Source organism: Rissa tridactyla, chromosome 8 (assembly GCF_028500815.1).
Source record: "Rissa tridactyla isolate bRisTri1 chromosome 8, bRisTri1.patW.cur.20221130, whole genome shotgun sequence".
NCBI classification, from domain to species: Eukaryota; Metazoa; Chordata; class Aves; order Charadriiformes; family Laridae; genus Rissa; species Rissa tridactyla.
In genome coordinates, this window is record NC_071473.1 from 39,166,363 (window position 1) to 39,187,359 (window position 20,997).

Below are 20,997 nucleotides of genomic sequence, written 5' to 3' on the forward strand. Positions count from 1 at the left end.
CTTATGTCTGTAGCAGCCATTAGGGTTATCTCTGCCTCATTTGTGTCTGTACTGGCATGAAGAACCTCAGTTACCTAAGGACATTGGCACTCAGATTCAATGAGTGATTTCTTTCATATTTCTCACAGAAGGGAATATAGAACCTAGAAAAATGTATGCGCATCAGGGTTATATGAAACAAGCAGCCAGAGTGCTGTGTGATACATCAATAGCTGTGTGTTTATCTGTCTTAATTGTTCAAAGGAAGTGAGACTAAAATTGATGTAATTTTCTAATATTATTCCATGTTAACCACCAAAATAGAGAAGTAGCTACATAGTGTGTTTATGTTATTTTTACTCTTCTTATATTTGGGAGGCAGGATGAGAAAGAACAAAAAGAGTTAATTAGTGCTTCTTGCCTTCTTAGATGAACTTTTTCTCAGCTTATCATCCTAGAGTTTGCAATGTAATATGTTCCATTTTAGAAACAAAACTGAACCCATGCCAAAGAAAAAAGTAGTAGCAATTGTTTGGCAGCCTTACTCCTCCGCTCTGTTGCAATCTAAATTAAATAACAGCAGGCAGATCATGTGTATCTCTCATTCTGTACTAGCTGTAGTAGGAAATGATACAGATCCAATTAATCTGTGCCAATAATGAGTCACACCATACTATTTATAGGAATGTTATGGTGTGCTTTTGTTTGAATATTAAATTGCCTTTCCCTTGGATTCCTGCACTCTGTTCTGTGGCTGGCTAAAGGCAGGCATGGCCCAGAGCCAGAAGCTGAGCATCACGTTTGTTTCTGTTACTCTGTATAGTAGAAAGTTGGTGTTTTGAATGGTAGGCCTTTTTGCTTGATTATTAGTGATCAAATCAGTTGTTATTCTCTTCCTAATGATTGGGCTGTGGATGTGAACTCCATTGAAGTGGAGATCTACGTGACTAGCAGACAGGTTTTGGTGTGTTATGTGCATAACACAGACTGAGAACCCTGTGCAGTCTCCTGACAGGACCATTTCTCAAACTATGGGCTATGACCCCCTTTATGACTAAAAGGAAGCCACAAATGTTCAAAGACTTTATCTGTTAATATTACTAATGACAATAGATAAAACCTAGGAAGAAACTTCTTTATTACACAAATCTGTACAATCAAAATGTGTTCTTTTTCCTCCTTGAATATTTCGTCTTGAGATTATATCCCCTGATCAGCCCTGTGGAGGATGCACAAAGACAAATGGCAGGTCATGTATCTAAAAAGTGTGAGAAACACTAAAACTATCCTGCAATTGCTCAGCTTAACACTCTCAATTTCCCCCTTCCTATGTTGCCCTAGGCGATTCCTCTGCAGCTTCTTCTACCCCCCAGCTTAATGACCTGTCCTCACTCCATCTCAAAGTTTCCTCATGTCCCTTCTCCTGTTCTTTGAGACATTTCACCTGAAAGGAATATCAGGGTGGGTGCTCACCTGTTCTGACAGAGGTTTTGATGTGCACCAGTAAATCCAAGTCAGAAAGAAGAGAATTCTGCCATGTTTTGTCTCTAAAAATTCAACAGGGACACCTAAGTCACTGACATTTTTGAGGGAAAAGTAATCTAAATAAAATCAGACATGTTTCCAACAAAGTAATTTTACAAGCCCCTATTAACAACAGTTACAGCTCTCTAGAAATCAATCATGGTTGCATGCCCTGACTATAAATCATGACCCAAGATGTAAAGTTCTCTACAACTCATAAATGCAGTCTGAAAATGCAGATTGTTTTCCTCTAGGCACTGCTGTAGCCGTGTACTAGTTCCCTCTGATGCCAGCCTGGCCCAGATGTCAGCAGGAAAGCTGTTGTGTCTCATCCTCCCACTGCATACCGTTGTAAAGAGGCTGACTCTGTCTTGATACTGATGTAGCTCTTGCTCTAAAGTGGTCATTTGTTTTAGGTTGTTATTAACTGGTTTTAATTTTATTTTCCGTACCCAAACAGTCATGGTGTTTAGAATTTTGGAAATAACCTCCTAAGTCAGCATGGATAAAATATTCTTTTCCATTTTGCTCATGATCCTATTGTAAGGATTTTTCATTTGCTTGTAAACTAATGCATTTAGATTTCTAATCTTAAATCATCATTTCATTTTGGGAATAAATATTTGCTATATTGTAATACAAAAATATAACAGGTTATCTTTGTTCATCTACTGGTTATAAAAAGACGATTTACAATAGACGTTTTAGTCTAACAATAGAGCAATTCCCTATGCAAGATTATAAATTGCTTTTAATCTTGCCTCAAAGTGGTTTACTAATGGAAGAGCTTTATCTGCCTGTTTTAGAGTCTTACTAGCAATCTGGATTTTTGCATATTCAACTTATACTCAAAAGCAAGCATCCGTATAGCCAGTGCTTATCTGAATTCTTTTAAATATGTATCTGTTGCTTGCATACAAAGTAGATGGAGAAGAGAGCAGAAAATATCAGCCTGCAAGCTGGTTCTAACAGAGGCCCTGAACATTTTGTTTTTCAAAAAATTTTTCTTCTTAAATTCATGTTTCAGCAAACGAGAAACTTATTTTATTCTTTGAAGCTTTCACACTTAGCATACAATGAAAATTGGTTTTTGTGCAAACAAAACATGTTTCCCATCTCCCTGATGATAACGAAAAATAATGCATAATTAATATTTCAAATCACTTGTTCAATATTCAGGGTCCAAGAGGTCTAGACGGTCCTCCAGGAGATGCAGGAACACAAGGCATTAAGGTGAGTGCTTGCATTGCTCAGTAATATACGAAACATTGATATAGACGGATATATACAGATAAGAAAAGAAAAGAAAGAAACAAACATAAAAACAACCTAGCATGTCAGAAGCCATAAAGTTTTATTTAGTCCAGGAGGAGTTTTGTAAATTTCTGCCTTCTTCAGGTACTTCCTTATTATGGTATAAGCCCATCTAAGCCTGAATCTGCACTTTCTGCAGAGTTACTCAGCATTTAAACTGACAGCAGCTGTATACAGCTTATCTAGCAAATGCACATAGAATTCACACATTCTTGATTATTTATCAGGGAGAAAGAGGCGATCCAGGAAAGAAAGGAGTTCCTGGGCTCATTGTAAGTATTGGAGCCAATCTTTGTAGTTAAGCTTAACACAGTTCTGCTAATTTCTGAGCTGCGTTTGGAAATTATCTGAAGCCAGCATTGTCTTCCAATGTTTCTCTTTGAACAGGGTAAAGCTGGAAATCCAGGAGAAAGAGGAGATCAGGGTGCACTTGTGAGTATGAAATTCTCTAGTACTTCTACCAGGAAAAAAAACATCCGCAAAATCTCCTACGTTGTTTCACTCAGATATGAGGTAATTTGTCTACCTTAAAGCACCTGGAAAACTCTGACAGTGGTTTGCATTTATTCATACGAAGACTCAAAGGCCGAAGTGAGAGTAATGTGAACATGGTCTAGTCTGCCATAAAACCAGTGTTTTCATGGATGATGGTCCACAGAATACAATACGATATCAAACTGAAGCAGAAGAAATGGCCATTGTTGTTAGTAGGGGGGGTCCCAGAAGTTGCTTTGAGGTTTTTTTGGTTCTGTTGTACTTTTAAGGGAGAAAGTCATTGTGACATAGAAAAATAAGTCTTTGATAGATTTTAGAGTAGATGTGTACTATTAATGTTGGGATAAACGTAGAAAAATGTGTAAAATGTGTATCACGTGTATAGGAGAAAATTCCTCCTTTTAGGGCTTCTTTCAGTGGAAACCTAATGTTCTGTTTGAGGTTTTCTTTTACAAAGAAGGTTACCAGTCTGTCCAAATTGTATTGGATTTTCAAGAAGGAATGAAGCAGAAAAGCAGAAATAAAGCAGTAATGGTAGTGATTTTGTGCTGAAATTGGGACTTAAAATGTTGGTTGTCAATGTACTTCTCTTATCTCTTCTGCTCGGATTTAGGAGCTTGTTGCCTCTCACCTTTGACATGATGGGTTTTCATTTCCTCTTCATTCACTGGGACTTTTAGATGTATTTATATATACAGAAATGAATGAAGCAAAACCTTATTAGGTTGAAATTATGGGAATTAGTACATTTATTGCGAAGTGCAAGATACTGCTCTATTACTCCTACAGCTACAGTTTCTAGAAGACAGTATGAGACTGCCATGAGGCAGGTTGAGCAGAAAGAAAAGTGGGCTGTGAACCTTATTGATTGTCTCAAATACAGTTTGTAGGGCAGGATACTCATAACATTGTGTTTAGGCACAGTTTGTGCACACAAGCAGCACATGAGTCTAAGGAGAATGAGGAGGAACTGGTAAATGGTGGGTCAGCTAAGATCCATCCCTATATAAAAGAAACTGAGAGAGTATTTATTCAGGGCTCCCTCACCTGCCACAAGAGCTAGTGATGTGGCAATGCATGTCAACCAGAAGAAAAGGCTGCATATATTTCTTGAGTGTTTTTGAGCAAGTTATTGAGTGAGCAAAAATAAGAGAGGAAGTGGCTTTTCACAGAATATGAAACAGCTTGTTTCCAATGATTTTTTTTTTTAATTTTATTTTAATCTTCCAGGGTTTGCTTGGGCCTCCTGGAACCACAGGAGACAGGGGACCATTGGGAGAGCCAGTAAGTTGATCCTTATGCCTGCTTAAAATTTTTTCCACATATTATACTGAATTCCCTGGTAACTCAAGCTACGTTTTACCAAAATTCAGTATTGCCAGCTGTGGTTAGGTAGGAATTGTGGGCAGTTGTTCCAAAACTGCAGGGCTAGAGTCTGCCTCCCTTGCTCAGGGTAACTTTTTCATAAGGAGGCCTGTTAATTGTGTTAGGAAGTACTGAAGTAAGGGGTGCACAATGTAAGAGAGCATGACACAAGTTGGACCACAATATTATGTGGCTTTATGCTGCATTGAGGTAGATATCTACATTATGGATTATGTAAATGTATGTGCCAATACAGATATTACTGGTATTTTTTTCAGGCAAATGTTAGGATAGTTTTTCAGGAACTCAGGGACCGCATCTGTTTGGCAGGTTAAATTTTCAACAAAAAAGAGACCGTTATAATAAATCTCAGACATTCCTCTGATGGATGGGTTCTTGTTCTGAATGTTGTTGTTTCAAAGCCATGCGCACTTTTATGTGGCTACTATCGTAACAGAAGATCATGCAGAATCTGCAACAAATATATGCAAAGTGCTGCAAGGTGTAGCCATGACAGGAATAGTATTGCATCACCATCTCCACGGGTAAATCAGATTATATAAATACAGTGAAAGAGTGTGTGCTGTCCTAGGGGTACTTGGGAGAAGGCTGCTGGTTTATAATGCAAAAATCTAATAGAGTTATCAAAAATTGTGTGTTTTCATTGCTTCTGAAAAGTTATTTTGCACATCAAACGACATATGGTTAATTTAAGTCTTGAAAGTGAACTGTTGATATAAAGTATATTATTTCTACTCATTATTTCTAATATTTTTAAATATCATTTCTACTAATCCATAGGCTGACATGCTTACAGAAAGCCATTGCACATTTTGGGGGGCTAGAAAAATGCCAACATTGATTTTGGTAAATTTTCTTTAGGGTATAATTGCCTTCTTAACTTGAGCTGCCAACTTGTAGGAGGGGCAAAATGTTTCAACAGAAAATGTATTTTCTAACAGTTATTATTTGATTCCTGCTACTTTGTCTCTTTCATTATATCTAATCTTCATGTTGTGACATCTGAGAGCCTTACAATGCAAGGCTTATACATAAAATTCCTGCCTTTTTCTGGTCAAGTGTGAATTTTCATATATATAGAATGACTATCAGCCTTATCTAATCTAAGTGGTCTGCTCTTGGGCAACCTACATTTCTGATGTGCTCATCATCGTAGAATTTACACGTGCAGTGACAGAAGTAAGAAAAGCTTATCCTGTGAACAGGGTACCTTTTCTTTCAAGTGCTGAAAGAGTAAAATGTCTTTGGAAAGTGGTCTGTGGAGCTAGAAAAATATGATGAAAATGACACAAGACGTTATGAAATGAAACGCGTGGCTCTTTTTTTAACTGCCCATCTAAGCAGCTTGATTTTATCTTCTGTCAGCTGGTCACTACATGGAAGCCAGCTGCTGAAGCAGTTTCCCTGGCCCTGTCACTAGTACTGCACAGAGCAGAAAACCCCTAATTATTGGTGGAGGAGCAGAGAAACATAAGCAGTTAGAACGATTTGTAGTAACGGGCTTTATCTAAATTACACTTCAACTTTACCTACTTGTCAGACATTTCAGTAAAATCCTTCCTTGCAAATTACCTATTGTTAATGGTTAAAAGGAGTCCCTATATTGCTATAAAGTTTTGGCTTCTGAAAGTCTCAGGGGAAAGATGCATTACTGATCCAGCAGAGTTAGCTCCACGGTAGTATTATGAAGAAATACTTGACTCATGAATAAAACTTAAGCTTTGTGACACTTGCCTTGTGGAATGCCATGGAGTTGCTGCAAATGAAAATCGATGGACTTAGTTTAGGACCAAGTGACTTTTCAGCGGGAAATTAACTGCAATTTCAGCTGTTCACACTTAAATGAAGCCATAGGGTAAAATATATGCATCTCCTGAAACCCTCTCAGTAATATGCAGTTTACATTGTTGTTACAAGGGAAGAATATACCTGCATTATCACTGCCAAGTCATCAGAAGGAGCAAAACCATATGCATAGTCTGTAAGAGGAAGTGAAACAAAAAAGAGTAAATATTTGCTGAAAAGGCTACTGTCGTAGATATGGGTAGCAGCATCTTTCTTTTACATTAGAATAATAGATCAACAAAATGTCTTGAATTTAGAACATAATTAAACACAGATGAGTCCCAAATGGGTAAATGAATATGAACTTTCTCAAAGTTCAAAGACTGGATACATCCAGAGGGTTGATTTTTCTTGACATACATTCATAGTGGCTATGGAATCAGCTGTAAGCTGTTACAGGCAACCTCTACCCCAGCACAGAAATCCCACTCTGTGAGCAGAGATGGACACTCTCACGTGTGCAGAGAATTTGAGCCTGCTACTTTAGGAAATGATCCCTACATGTTACTGCAATAAATTTATTACTTATGGTAGGGCTTATAAGAAAATGCTTATAGTAAGGTTACTAATATTACCAAAATGGCTCCAGCCTTTAGTCCATTACACCTCAGTGATTGTCCTGTATAAACATTGCTAAATCCACACTGAAGCACACGGTAGTTGTTTTCAGTTCATTCCCCACCAGACCGTAGGCTTTTCCACAAAGCAAACCAGACAGTCTAACGAACCTTAATTAAACAAAGTCTCAGTTAATCAAGAGGAGAGCTTAGTTTAGATAATAATTTACTTTTGGTCTAAAAGAAGAGACATCTGTGTTATTATTTGAAATCTGTTATTTCAGTGTGTCAAGATTGGCAATGAAGTCTTCACGGTACTTATATACACTGTTGGATTCAGGAGGAAAGATAACGAAATACACTTTATGCCAATTGGAAGAGTTCTGAAGAGACAAAGTCAAGACTATACCATATAATTTAATATTAATTGAATGATGCATCCAAAATTTTGTTTAATGCCAGGGTCCAAGAGGACAGCCAGGGGATGCTGGCCCTATTGGAGAAATGGGATTTGAGGTGAGCTTTTAATCATTTATGTAGTAATTACAAACACTCAAGCAACTGAATTAACCGGGACAATGTGTTTAGAAACTAGTTTTTTTATTACCTGCAACTGACTTAAATATCATGAGCTGCTGAGAGATTCCCTTACTGTTACAAAAAAAAAAAAAAAAGTCTAAAATAAATAGCTGTTTTTGTTGTGAGCGCTGTCTTTGGGCATACATTCATGACATCCACACCTAGAAGGTGAACGTTTAGTTGAGCAAACAGCTCTTATTTTTTATTTTTTTTGGGGGGAAGCATCTTTCTCCTTGCAATTACACAGTAGAACAGCATTAATCATATGTCCTAGCAAATGGTAGATGAAGAAAAGCAGCTGCAGGCAGTCTTCTTTCTAATTTTTGCTTCTATTTTTTGCTTTGTTTTTAATATCTCTTTGAAAGAAATACGACAGAATGTATTAGCCACATTTGCAATGAAGTAGCTGAGGGATGAGCTCACTTAAAACAGAAGGGATTTGGCTTATTCAAAGAAATGCGCTTCCTCAGTCACCCAAAATCCAGTCTTCTGACTCACTATTAAAAAAAGGTTTAAATGTAAACTTTACAAGAAGCCATTTGATACCGTTAGCTCTTGGAGGGCTGAAGACTCAAAAAAGGGCTTTGTTCTCCAAGGGCTATATCTACTTGGCTTCCAGCCTAAACAGTGATGAAGTTGTCAGTCAGATTTACAAAAGATAGATGATTGCTCAGCCTGCTAGTAATTTGTGATGAAAGGTCCAGGCTTAGTGGTACTGCTGAGTCTTCAATACATTCCTGATCCACAGTGCAGTTCCTGAACTCCTCCTATACCCTCCTTTCTTTTCTTCTGTTGGGCTCTAGTAAGACCAAAGAACTGTATTGTCTTAATCTGATTTTTCAGACATGCATCTTTCCCAGTGTCTCATGCTGGGTTTTTGCTTCAATTTTGGCTGTATTATTTGGTGGTTGCAAAATTATTTTTGGTGTAACAGTAGCTCTTGTACCATGCAGGGACCTCCTGGCCCTGAAGGAGAACCTGGCCCACAGGGAGAGCCAGGTGCAAAGGTAAATGTTGAAATTACTCTCTCTTATGCTGTCTAAACTTCCAGATTCCCATAAAAGCAAGTCAGAGTGATTGATTCATTAGCCAAGTAGGTAGTGATACAGGAAATGAGCCATTAAGAAATATTGTCATTATGACTGTCTTATCTGTAAACCCTGTCATTGTCACGAATATTGTCCCTTAAAATCCAGTGATTTATTTTTCTTGTGATATTCCAGGGAGACATTGGACCTGCTGGGAAGGCTGGAGAACCAGGTGACCAAGGTTTAAGGGTAAGCTATGGATGCAAAATGTTCTTCCCAAAAGGAAAGTATGTTACAAAGGCGTCAGAAATGCAGGTTGAGAAACCTTGATTTATCAGAAGAATTCAATAAGAAACTATGTTTGATAACTTTTAAAAAAAAAATATTGTAATATTGTAGCAAGTTACAATGCAAGATTATAATGTTTTAATACTTCTGTCTCATGTCACTGAGAGACGTGAATTGAGTGGTTTGAGCATGAAGGTAAATCCAAGGGTGTCCGGCCCAGCTGTTAAGATGACAGCACACAGTAATGTTGTGTATGGATACCCAGTCTAGATGAGATAATGGAACAGAATAGTCTCAGCAGAGCAGAGGATCTCTCTGTACCACCATCTAAAGCAGCTGATTTGCTTCTGGTGCTGTGGGTGGCTCATTCAGCACTTGTTTTTACCTAGCGCTTGTGCCCCTTCTTATTCTTCCTGTGCATCTTACCCCCCACATCTGACCCAAACAGTTGCTTACCTTTGAAGGCTAAAAAGGCCTTTTGAAGTGCTAACACCAGATTTTATCTAAGACGCTTTTATAAGAGCATAAACTATATCCTTTCAGACTTAAGTCTTACCATTGAACTCTCTTGTTCCTTTAGCTGCTTGCTGTCATCTTTTCCTCCTGCCCAAAATCTCCAGTGGGGTTGCCTGTCCTTAGAGAAGACCAGTTCCTGGTTCTGGTCTACAGTGGGTGCTCTGGATTTAACCATACCACTATGTCTGAAATACTATGCTATTAGTAAAGGGCAGGTCGTATTTGCTTTTTTACTATCTGCAATAAAAGTTGCAAGTTGACAGTGTCTTTAACTGAGAAAGGCAAATATTCTAAAATGCCATGGTGCTGATACTGTTGGTAAACGGTAGTGTTGAGTTTTTCATGGCCCTAAACTGAGTCACTAAACATACCAATATAGTAGTTATCCACATAAACATGGAATGGCATAGGATGGCATAGGTATATTTTTGAGGTTACTGTAATTACATGTTGTATACTCTGAAACCAAACAATCTCAGTTCTACTGTCCCAATCTCCAGTGTTATATGGATGTAGTATTGCTTCATTTTTCTAATGTTGATCATCTTTTATGTGTTCTTGTATTTGAGATTCACAGGACTGTGACTCTGTCATTGTAAATCAGTGAAAATTAAGACAAATAAGCTATAACAGCAATATAAAAGTTGTCCAAAAGTTAATAAGCATATGTAAAACTAGTCTGAGTTCTTCCAAGGTGATACTTCTATGTTGAGAAGTTTAGGCAATAACTTTGTTTTCAACTGTTCCTTTCTATAAGGGTGAACCAGGACCTCCAGGAGAAGATGGTGTTCAAGGAAAAGATGGCCCAAAGGTACATTCAGTTTTTGTAGCAGATGTAAAGGAGTCATGTTAGCTTAAGGACCCAAATGTCTTTGTTTCTCCTGTTTCACCAGGTCAACAGAGCCCACTTGGGTGCACTTAGTTTTAACATAGCAGGCCCTCTATATTATAGGCTTTCCTATGCCTTTTAGGCACATACCTATCCTGCAAGGGCTGCAAAGTTGAATGGCTTGACAGAGAAATGCAAGCTGGAGAACCGAGTACAGGTTATTTCCATGCTGGAGAGAGCGAGCCCAAGGCTCCTCCACTCCCTGCATTGGATCAGTGCTGTGCCAGGGACTGTGGCAGGTGCCAGGACAAGGGATGCACAGAGGACACTGTCAGGTAGTTTGCAATGCACGAGGCAAAACGTGTGTATGAATGAGATAGAAAGGGCATTCACTTCGGGTGTGATCTAAATTTGACTGGTAAGATTTCCATCAGTTTCAGTGTGCTTTTTATCAAACTTGAAGATTCAGAATTCACTTTTCTCAAGTAATTCTGTAGCAGCAGCTTGACTAAGCTTTTTCTGTTGGGGGGGGGGTTGTTGTGTTGGTTTTTTTTTTGTTTTAGGGTGACCCTGGAGACCAGGGACTTCTTGGAGAAGGTGGTGAAAAAGGAGAGATGGGGTTACCAGGAATTGCTGGGCCCCCTGGTGAACCTGGCATAATGGGCATTCCTGTAAGTGTTTTCAGGTTTAAGTGGACTTTTTGTTCATCTGCTTTTTGTAATTATTTTCTTTTTAGTTTTGCTTGCTTTTTTTATTTTTTATTTTCTGATTTCCTATTCTAATTAGAGATGACCATCTCTAAATTAGCTTGCCTCCCTTTTCTATGTGGTTCAGCTTTTCAGGGTTGGTAGGGAGAGGAGATAAGTGTTTTTCCTATCTTAAATCTGGGACCTCTTAGCAGATAGTGATTCCTCACCACTTGTCATACAGACACATACACCACACGACCTGGAGCCTCTCACTTCAGATCTTTCTTCTCCAGACAACCTTCTGTCATTGGTCTCTATCCTCACCTTCATTTGGAGACTGTGAGCAATCTCAACATATTAGATCATTCTTTAAATTTTAAAAACACAAAGAATTTGTCAAGATGCATCTACTACCATAAATTGTGCTGTAAGATCTTTGATTTTGTATCACTTTCCCTACTCATGGCTTTGTTTACTGTCCCAGGACTATCTAGTTTTTAGTTTAGATTAAAAGTTCCTTGAGGCAAAGAAGTGCCATTTTGAGAAGCTTGTAAATGATGAAGTGTTAGACCTTAGAGCACACAAGATTTGGCTCCAATTTAAGATTTTGTGCTAATGTTCTCACCACATACATGCTTAGCTGTCGTTCCTTTTAATAAGCCTTAACAATAAAAGGAAATAACATTTCTAGAAAAAGTGATATCCTGTATATTGAGGTTTCTTTAGTTACAGACACCAACAGCACAGGATTTCTTAAAGTGTTGGTGTGAATTATAGCGCCTTCTCTGGTAAGGAATACAAGATAGGTCAAAAGTGACTTAAAACCCGTATTACATGATAGATACTGGATAATCCAGATTATTCCTGCTATTGATTCCTGATCAATTGGATGGTCTGCCTTTCCTAACAGTGGTCCTTCTACACTGCTGACAAGGTGTTGTAAAGACAATGTAATGGATGCTGGCCATCCTGGGCTGGAGCTGACTTCCATAAATGAGGGTCTATCATGCCAGGCAGTGCTACTTCAGATGATAATTCTGTGCTGTGGTGTGATGTCCTCTCTTTGGTGGACCTTCTCTTCTTACCTTGTCAATCACCTTGTAATGAGGCATGTACTATAAAAAGTAAGGACAGAGAAGAAAGAAAGAATTTCATGATTCCATTTTGTTCTTGAAAGACATTTATTCTTTAACTAATTTCATTTTGGTGCTTCTGTGAAAGGAATTAAATGAACATATCATGACAGCACCAGTTACTATAGACACATGAAACAGAGATTGCAGATGGAGAGAAATGGTAGCAAGCATAGACAGGTCAAATAGTAAACAAGCATTGGTATCCATAGTCAACATTGTTAGATCAGTTCACGTATTTGTTCTGGCACCACTCCTAGCAGCTAAAATCCATCTATAAAATATTTTGGTGAAGTTTTATGCAACTTCTTAATGTGAACTAGTACTTTGGAGCACAGTTTCCAAAGCAAGTATGTAGCCTCAAGTCAGCCATGAGATTTCCTTACCAAAAATCATCACAGTCCTCTGGCTGCCTTCTCTATAGCTCTTATGTGATGATGGAGTCTAAGTAAACATTAGTTGGAGGGCCAGCTGTCAACGGCTGTGAGCACTGTCCTCTAAGCATCCGTGCTACAATCTGCTGTCTTTAGTCCTGTGTTCTTCACAGTGACCTACTCTCCTAGAGAAGGAAAAAAAATGCTCTTTCGGTTGTCAGCACACTTAGTGTGCTACAGAAAAAGTTTGGTTTCTGATACAACAATGTCACCCTGACTTTTTTTTTTTCTGTTTTGGGTTGGCAATTCTGGAGAAGCTCGGAAGTTTCATACGTTGAAATTATCATAAAACATCTCAGCCCTGCCATATCTACATTGTATGTAATTATACTTGTATACAGTAAACAACATCAGCAGTGCTGCTGTGCCTCAGTGAGACAGGCGAGTCTGGTGATTTGATGTTTGGGAGGATGTGGTTAGCAGGGGATTTTTCACATTTCAGTTCCACGCATTCCAAAGGCGGCTGCAGAGCTGCCTCCCTCCCGTCTCATCCTCCCTGGCATCTGGGAGTGTTCACATCAGGGTTTTGGTTTGACCTTCTAGGGATGCGGATAGATCATAACATCCTGGTCTAAATATGGAAATCAGTTTCCTATAATCAATTGTCTGAGGGTTTTATTGGAGGTGAGAGTAATATTACCTTTTCCTTAAACAAAAGCTTACAAAGCAACAAAAAAGCTTCACAAATCAGTTCAAACTGTATTTAGCCTGGCTTGTTACCACAGTGACCCAAAAAAACCCAAATATATCTCCTTTTATCTAAAACTGGAGCTAAATTACCTCCTCTAACTCACAGAGCTTTTGGGTAGATTGAAACCAGTGAGCAGTGGACACACACAGCCCTTTGGGAGGGTCACTTTTAGAAGTGACCTAGAGGGCAGCAGGGATGTAGCTCCACAGCATCCTTCACCTGCAGGCAGCACACCCAATTACAGAGTCACCAAGAGGCGGGCAGTGGCAGGCACCAGCCCTTACTGAGTTAGGTCTCTGCTCTACGGTGAGTTGTGTCAGGGCCCTGCTCTTCACACTTGGCAGCCCCAGGCTTTTCTGAGTTTTCCTCTTGTTGTGTATTGTATTTCTGTAAATCCAGTGGTTGTCTCAAAGCAATTTTATTCCTAAAGTAATATTTTCTGTGTGAAGAAGTTTTATGGGTTTCCCCCACTATTTTCCGTGCATTTTCACTAGTGATCCCTGATGCTTGCCCACTTGTTTCTGCTGTAACTTGAAACAGTCCTACTAACTTGCTCACAGCCACATTTAATGAGATTATCCTCCTATCTCTTTGCATTACAAAAGTCTGCTTAGTTATCCAATTTGGAGCACAGTTTAAACATGTTGCCAGGCCTTTCTATATCATTTATTTTTCTTTCTCTAATAAATGTACAGGGCCCTGAAGGAACACCAGGAAATCCAGGTCAGAGGGGCCGTTTGGGAAAGAAGGTAGTATTTTTCATCTTCCCCATTTCCCTTCCTGTTATCTGAAACTCAAATTTACATTACAAAATAATTCAATTGAATCAAGTCTGTCCCTGTTTTATGTCATGCTTCAAGCCCATTTTTTTTCTTGCTAGCTGTGGCAATTAGAATTGTTATCATTCTGGACCTTACGAAATTTAAATTTGTATCACGATGTGGTTTTGCAACTCAGATTATTTCTTCTGCTATCAAAAAAACCATTAAGCTTTGACTAAAACAAAACAAAATAATAGAAGGGCTTTAGCAGAGGATTTTTTTAACTGCAGAGTTCTGGCTTCAGATATTTTAAGAACTACAGTAAACGACATATGTAAATGTAATACTCCTATTAAATAATGCTGTTACACACTTCAGTTAAGCATAAACTGCATTTTGAAACTTAATATCAATCTGTTATTATTTTTAATTCAATAACACCAACAGGGGGAAAAAGGGCAGCTTGGCCCTCCTGGAGAAATTGGACCTGCTGGTGATTCTGGCCAACCTGGAGAAACTGGTCCAAAAGGTGCAAGAGGAACTCGAGGTCCCTTGGTTTGTACAAAACATGCTTATTTAAGAGCTCATGTATTTCTCGTTTAGCAGAATCGTGTCTCTCCATGGGAAGAGACAACTCACAGCTGTAACATGTATGAATATTTTTTGAGGTAGCTGGAGATGCAGGCAGTATCCTTCCCAGCCTCTGCGTCCCAATGCATTCCCTGGTCTTTCAACATCAGAATGAGACCTGTGCACCTTTCCAAACAAAAACCCAGGCCATGGTCTTGGAAGGAGTCATCTTATGCTCTGGTCAGGTTCCTGATCTGACAATCAGAGGAGCAGGATGGCAGGGCATGCCATGGAATAGTCATGCCCCACAGTCCACATATAGTCTCACTGCTGTGGCTGTTTCTTAAACCTTTGCAGTTCCAAGAACAGAAATTATGGGGTTTGCTATTACATGAAATAAGCCTTAACCATGGCTGAAAGAAAGCATTTCAGATGAGGACTGCAGCTCCTATTGAATGGGAACCTGATCCAAAGTTAACTGAATTGAGTGTATTTCCATTAACTGTGAGCTCCTGTCATCACAAGCTCCCCAAGCTAGCTCCACGCTGTGTGCTAGATGCACAGACACACGCAGCCTCTGCACTAGCGAGGCAACATGCCCATCTCACTGCACCACAGCCCAGTCCTGTGGCCACTGAATGCAGCACTGTGTCCTTGAACACATGAAGTACAGAAGTAAAGTAACTATTTAATGGCCAATGTTTTCAGGAGAAGGACTCCCCTTCCTAAGGTGAGGACCACCCTCAGCTTCTCTTGGCGTGCTTAGCATTTATAAACAGAGTTCCTCCGCGCCTCTGAAAGCTCAGATCCTTTTGGTCTTAATTATGCACAGGGATTATAAGGTTAGGACTGAAAATGTTGACCATTTTTTCCACAGAACAGGGAAAAGCCCAGTGTTCTTTACCCAGTGAAGTTGGACCTAACAAAGAAGTTGTCTGTGGTTCTCAAATCTCAATATCTGAAGATTTTTCCAAGTGATAACTTTATAAAATAGGCATGGTTGTAACATTTTACAAGGGAGCTCATTTTTCTATCACTGATTATTGCATTTAACAGGGACACCCAGGAGGAATGGGACCTGAAGGAGAGTCAGGAATTCCAGGTTATGGGGTGAGTTTTTTACTGAATTCATGTACACACACCTCCCTAAGTAAGTCTGTGGTACTCTAAATAATTTCAGATATCATGGGGATCTGTATCTAGAATACAGAAATATCTTTAGAAGTGTCAGATACTCACGTATGTGTTTATATGACACGCGATTGCCTGCTTAGAGATGTTAGCCTTAAGCAACGATGACTGGTTTTTGTGAGTTCACTAGCAGTTGTTTTTTAACCACAGATTTGAAACCCTTGTTCGTCCAATGTATCTCACCCCTTGTGAATAAAGTTCTTGTAAAACTACTACAGCTATTCAGAATAAAGAGAGTTCAGAAAACACCACCCACCACCTCTGCTTACTGTCTGGCCAGGCAGTTTCCCTTTCGGTAACAGAAACTGATTGAATGAGGTTAGTTGGAAGGACATAAAGATATTGTGACTTTCACTGAAAAATAATTATGATCATCATCCTAGATGGATTGAGTCCTGCGCTTACAGACCAAGCTGCCACATCTTTTTTCCAAACGGAAACTTCCATCAGTGGCCCTAACCCTGAACCAAGAACCAGCCTGGCTCCCCTCACCTGCTTCAAGCCCTGCCAGAACCTTTGGTTTCCCACTGTGCACAGAGCTTTTCCTGCACACAATATATTTTCTGCCTGGGCCCGTTAATTTATGCCACATCACTATTTAGCATTTTTAGCAAGCAGCAAAAAAATAATAGTAACAAGTAGCTAAAAGAAAGTTTGGAATTAATTATTTCTTTAATTTTTTGGTTTTGAGCTAATGTTTGGGTTTTTTTCCTTCTTTAGGGTCACCAGGGTCCTCCAGGGCCCCCAGGACCCCCAGGACCCAAAGGGGAAAAGGTATGAAGATGGATTATACTGTCTTACACTTTGAGCAATTATAAAGGGAGGAAATGGTACTGCATGCTCACTGTTTTCCACAGCATGCAGCAAAAGCCACCGTTTGCAATATTTATTAGTATTATGAGAAAATATGAAAAGAAATGCAGAACTGGGGAAATAGATCATTCAGAGGCAGAGTTCCAAATTATACAGTTGAAACGTTTCAGGTTTTAAGACACAAGGTACCCATTGTAAGAAACACATTTTATTGTATCAGATAGTACCACTGCCCTTAGTGAGCACTCCTGACAGAAATAATCAGTGCAGAACCAGCTAAGTATTTACTTAGCTTTAAGCCTGTGAGTACACCCACAGCTTTTGCTTAAAGTCCAACTAATTTGGACAAAGGTCTGTTAGGGGCAGGATTTTGCCTCAGTGCTGCTATTTTAGTGTCAGATTCACTGTTGTTCTTCTAAACCTCAAATCCTGCAAACAGATTTGTGTGCTGACTGAAGTCTGTGTGGCCCCAAGCAGGTACAGGAATTCCCTTCATGAAGATTAGTTTGGAGTTGCACGTGACAGAGAAATACATTCTTATAGTAGGGCCAGTTCTGCAATGAATACTGCTAATAGGCAATTAGTGGTTGATGTTATAAATAGGTTCTGATATAATTTTCATAAATGATAACTGAAAACTAAGCTGTTGGGAGCTAGGTGTCTAGCTTGCTTGGTCACTTCTGAAAAAGCACTTCGATGCACTTTGGAAACCCTTAATCGTATTTAAAATGTGAGTCTCCTTGCATTAAATATTGGTAAATATCATCTGGAATAGATAACTTTTTGTCTATTAGTTTGGATGGCAGTTGTTTCATATTTAAAATTTAATAGAGTTCAGTCTGAATGTTGGCGTCTTCTTTATACTTGTTTTGCTATATTAAGTATTTCTCAAAACAGTGGAAGAAATTTTCTTTTTTTCCTCTTGTCAAATATCCTGTTTATCCTTTTTTTCATTAAATAAAGAAATGATTACATGGACATTGTTCAAATACCTTTTTTTTTATAGCTGCCTGTTGTGGTTTAACCCCAACTGGCAACTAGAACCATGCAGTCTCTTGCTCACATATCCCCCCCAGCTCTTTCCCTTCCAAGAACGGTTGGAAGAAGGAGGGGAACAGGGAGAAAGAAAAACTCATGGGTTGAGATAAAGGCAGTTTAACAATAATAATAACAACAATGATAATAATAATGACATGGGTCACTCTCACTGCCTGCTGTATTGGCACAGTCCCAAGCAGTGATCGCGGCAGATTCCTGCTAACCCCTGTTATATACTGAGCATGATGTCTATAATACGGAATATTTCATTGGCCATTCCGTCATTCTGTCTGTGCTTCCATGGGAAGCTGAAAAAGTTCCTGAATAGCGTGAACATCACTTAGCAACAACTGAAAACAATAGGTATTAGTGACATTCCCAGCTGAAATGAGGACAATGCCTTTGAAAATAGCGCAATTACTTAGCTTTTTTAGTCCTAATAAATGTCCCTATCTTTGGGACATTTAGGTGCATGCTAAAATGGAGTTACTATTTCCACTGTATTAAAACCATAAGCATCATATTCATGTTTAACATCTATACAGTATGCTCTCTGGGTGTTCTTTAGCATTTGAACATGTATGCATTGTAGATGAGCTTGAATTTCCAAGTTAATATTTTTTAATGTTTATCTTTGTTTTAGGGTTACCCAGGCGAAGACAATACAGTCCTTGGACCACCTGGGCCCATAGGTGAACCAGTAGGTCTTTCTTTCTCAAAAAAATTATATTAGTGCCTCTCAAGACAAGAGAAAATGCAGGTTCTTTCTGAAACTACATATCACTGTCTCAGGAGTCAGTACTCCCTTGTACAAAAGCACAGAATGATGGTCCTTTAATCGGTAATCCCTCTCTGCAAAATGCAGTCTTGTGCCCTTTCCTGCTTAAGAGTGTGTGCCCTGTGTTTAATTACACTAATGCCATTAGTCCGTGTTTAGACCAACACATTTTGGAACAGAATTTTACCCTCTCTGTTTATCCTGAATTATACCTAATTGCTTTACTAACTAGAAAAATGTTTTGACTTATTTCATTATCACTACAAAGCTAATTTAGCTGATTTGGAAAGCTGCATTTTGTAACCCTTTTTTTACTAAATTTGTATGTGGGGTATCTCTCTCCAGCAGTTACAAACATGTCCAAAAATAAAATGCCATCTCAAAATGATATTAAAAGTGTTTCATGTTCAGACTTTGATTGTGCCAGAAGTAATACTTGTACAGCCTACATCTCTTTAGATTACCCTTAATGTTTATACTTCACCTCCACAAAAAGGCAGGACTATAGGGCCCTGATGTAACTGAAGACAGAGTCTGGACTAGGAGAATAATTATGGTAATGCATGAGAGAAGAGACTCCAGCCAATTCTATTGTAGCCGAGCTGGCTCTGTATTACTGACTGCTCAAATGTTGCAAGCAGGGCCTTTCCACCTTGTGGATTCCCTCTAGGAAACATGCCATGAGGCAGCTGAAACCTTGGAGCGTATACAAGCAGTCGCATAATAGTATCTATTAGTGGATATGCGTTAAAAGTGGCTAATCTATTAATTTGTGAACTGTAAAGATATATTGCAGTTAGTGATGCCTAGCCAATTTTTCATTATGTGCCTTTACTTAAGACAGGTGGGAAAAAGGCAGGCCCTTATTATTTCATCTAATGATTGGCTGAATATCTTTTGGAAAGTCTTGGCCATTCTTATTTTCTGTGGGCACGGTTCACTGTTCCATCATTTTTCCTTTGACTGAGACTTCGTCCATTTGCTGCAATGAGAGTTAAAATTCTGGGGAAAAGTCCCATTTCTTGTGGGACTGAAGTAAGAGCCTTTCCCTAAAGTAGAGCTAGTGAGGTGTCTGAATGCAGCAGGAAGATCCACACGGCTCTCAAAAATCATGCTATTCCTGCTACTCCTGTGTAGTTTTCATATGTGTGAGGCATACTGAGGGACTGAAATTGCCTTTTCATTAGGATGAACTTCAAAATTAAAGTGGATTCTGAGTACAGCAAGTCATTTCAGAAAAGAACCCAATTTTTCATGTGTTGTCTTACAGAAACTGTAAGAGAGCTTTCCTCAGATGTCTTCAAAACAAAATCTCCTCATTTATTAACGGAGATTTTAAAATCAGATTTCATATATATAGATGGGTATAAATCTGGAGAAGTTCTACTGAGGTCAATATTCCTGTTTCATTTATGCCCATGTAAGATCTATCTTTTAGCTTCTAGTCTTCAGTTACAAAATATTTTAGAGAGTGGCTACTATCTGACTGCAATGCATTTTGTTTAGAAAAAAATCATGTTTATTCCTTTAGCCAGGCTAGCTTTAATATTTGTAATCCTCAGTTCAGTCTCGTTGGTTAGTCTGTTTTGAGAGAAATCCCATCTTTCTTTTTGTACTTCACTGCAGCATTATTTCAGTTCAGCTGTTATATTTTGCTCTTTGGTTTTCTCTTTAGGGTCCTAGTGGTGAACGTGGAGATAGAGGAGAACCTGGTGATGAGGGCTACAAGGTAATCATTCTTGCTTTTTATTCTTTTTATTTGAACATGGCATGCTATGTAGAGTAATGTAGCAGAAGAATTATCTTCTCTCACAAGTGTGCAGAGATGGACTTGCTGGTGCCTCACTGCACTGATGAGGTCTTAGAACACATCGGAGCATCTTTCATATGAGGAGAAGTTGAGAGAGCTGGGACTCGTGAGCTGGAGAAGAGAAGGCTTGGGTGCTCTTAATGTGTATAAATACCTGATGGGAGGGAATGAAAATGAAGGAGACAGACTCATCTCATTAGTGTCCAGTGACAGGACAAGAGGCAAAAGGCACAAACTGAAATACATGAAATTCCCTTTCAACACAAGAAAATGCTTTTTTTGAGGATGTGAGGATGACTGAGCACCAGAACAGGCTGCCCAGAGAGGTTGTGGAGTCTCCATCCTTGGAAATACTCAAAACATGACTGGACAACCTTTTCTACCTCGCCCTTCTTGAGAAGGTGGGGTTGCACTAGATGATCTCAAGAGGTCCCTTTCAACCTAAACAATTCTGTGATTCTGTAATACTGAATGAATTAACATTTTTCTCGGAAATTTAAGCACTGTTTCTTTGTAAATCTAATCCTAATAATTATTCATGAATTGTATTCAGTCCTTCAGCATATACAAGTTGGATGGTAACTCCTGCTAATCACTGATGCAATTTGTTTGCTGAAATACAAAAGAGACAGTCCTTGACACAGAATATCCTGTTTAAGTTACACAGACAATATAGATAGACTTAGTAATAAATCAATGAACTGAATATGATCTATGCTTATAGAAGTGCAGAAATGTTTAAACAATAT

The 20,997-nt window shown here is 38.9% G+C and overlaps 1 protein-coding gene across 1 annotated transcript in view; it reads left to right on the forward strand.

Annotated features, from left to right (window-relative positions):
* Nucleotides 1-20,997, forward strand: part of COL24A1 (collagen type XXIV alpha 1 chain) — a 150,441-nt gene that overhangs the window by 104,874 nt on the left and 24,570 nt on the right. The window contains exons 29-43 of the mRNA XM_054212881.1: nt 2,683-2,736; nt 3,045-3,089; nt 3,205-3,249; nt 4,543-4,596; nt 7,563-7,616; nt 8,633-8,686; nt 8,903-8,956; nt 10,269-10,322; nt 10,904-11,011; nt 13,983-14,036; nt 14,496-14,603; nt 15,675-15,728; nt 16,530-16,583; nt 18,304-18,360; nt 20,114-20,167. Coding sequence (XP_054068856.1) covers nt 2,683-2,736; nt 3,045-3,089; nt 3,205-3,249; nt 4,543-4,596; nt 7,563-7,616; nt 8,633-8,686; nt 8,903-8,956; nt 10,269-10,322; nt 10,904-11,011; nt 13,983-14,036; nt 14,496-14,603; nt 15,675-15,728; nt 16,530-16,583; nt 18,304-18,360; nt 20,114-20,167 — 903 coding nt within the window. The remainder of the gene's footprint in view (nt 1-2,682; nt 2,737-3,044; nt 3,090-3,204; nt 3,250-4,542; nt 4,597-7,562; nt 7,617-8,632; nt 8,687-8,902; nt 8,957-10,268; nt 10,323-10,903; nt 11,012-13,982; nt 14,037-14,495; nt 14,604-15,674; nt 15,729-16,529; nt 16,584-18,303; nt 18,361-20,113; nt 20,168-20,997) is intronic.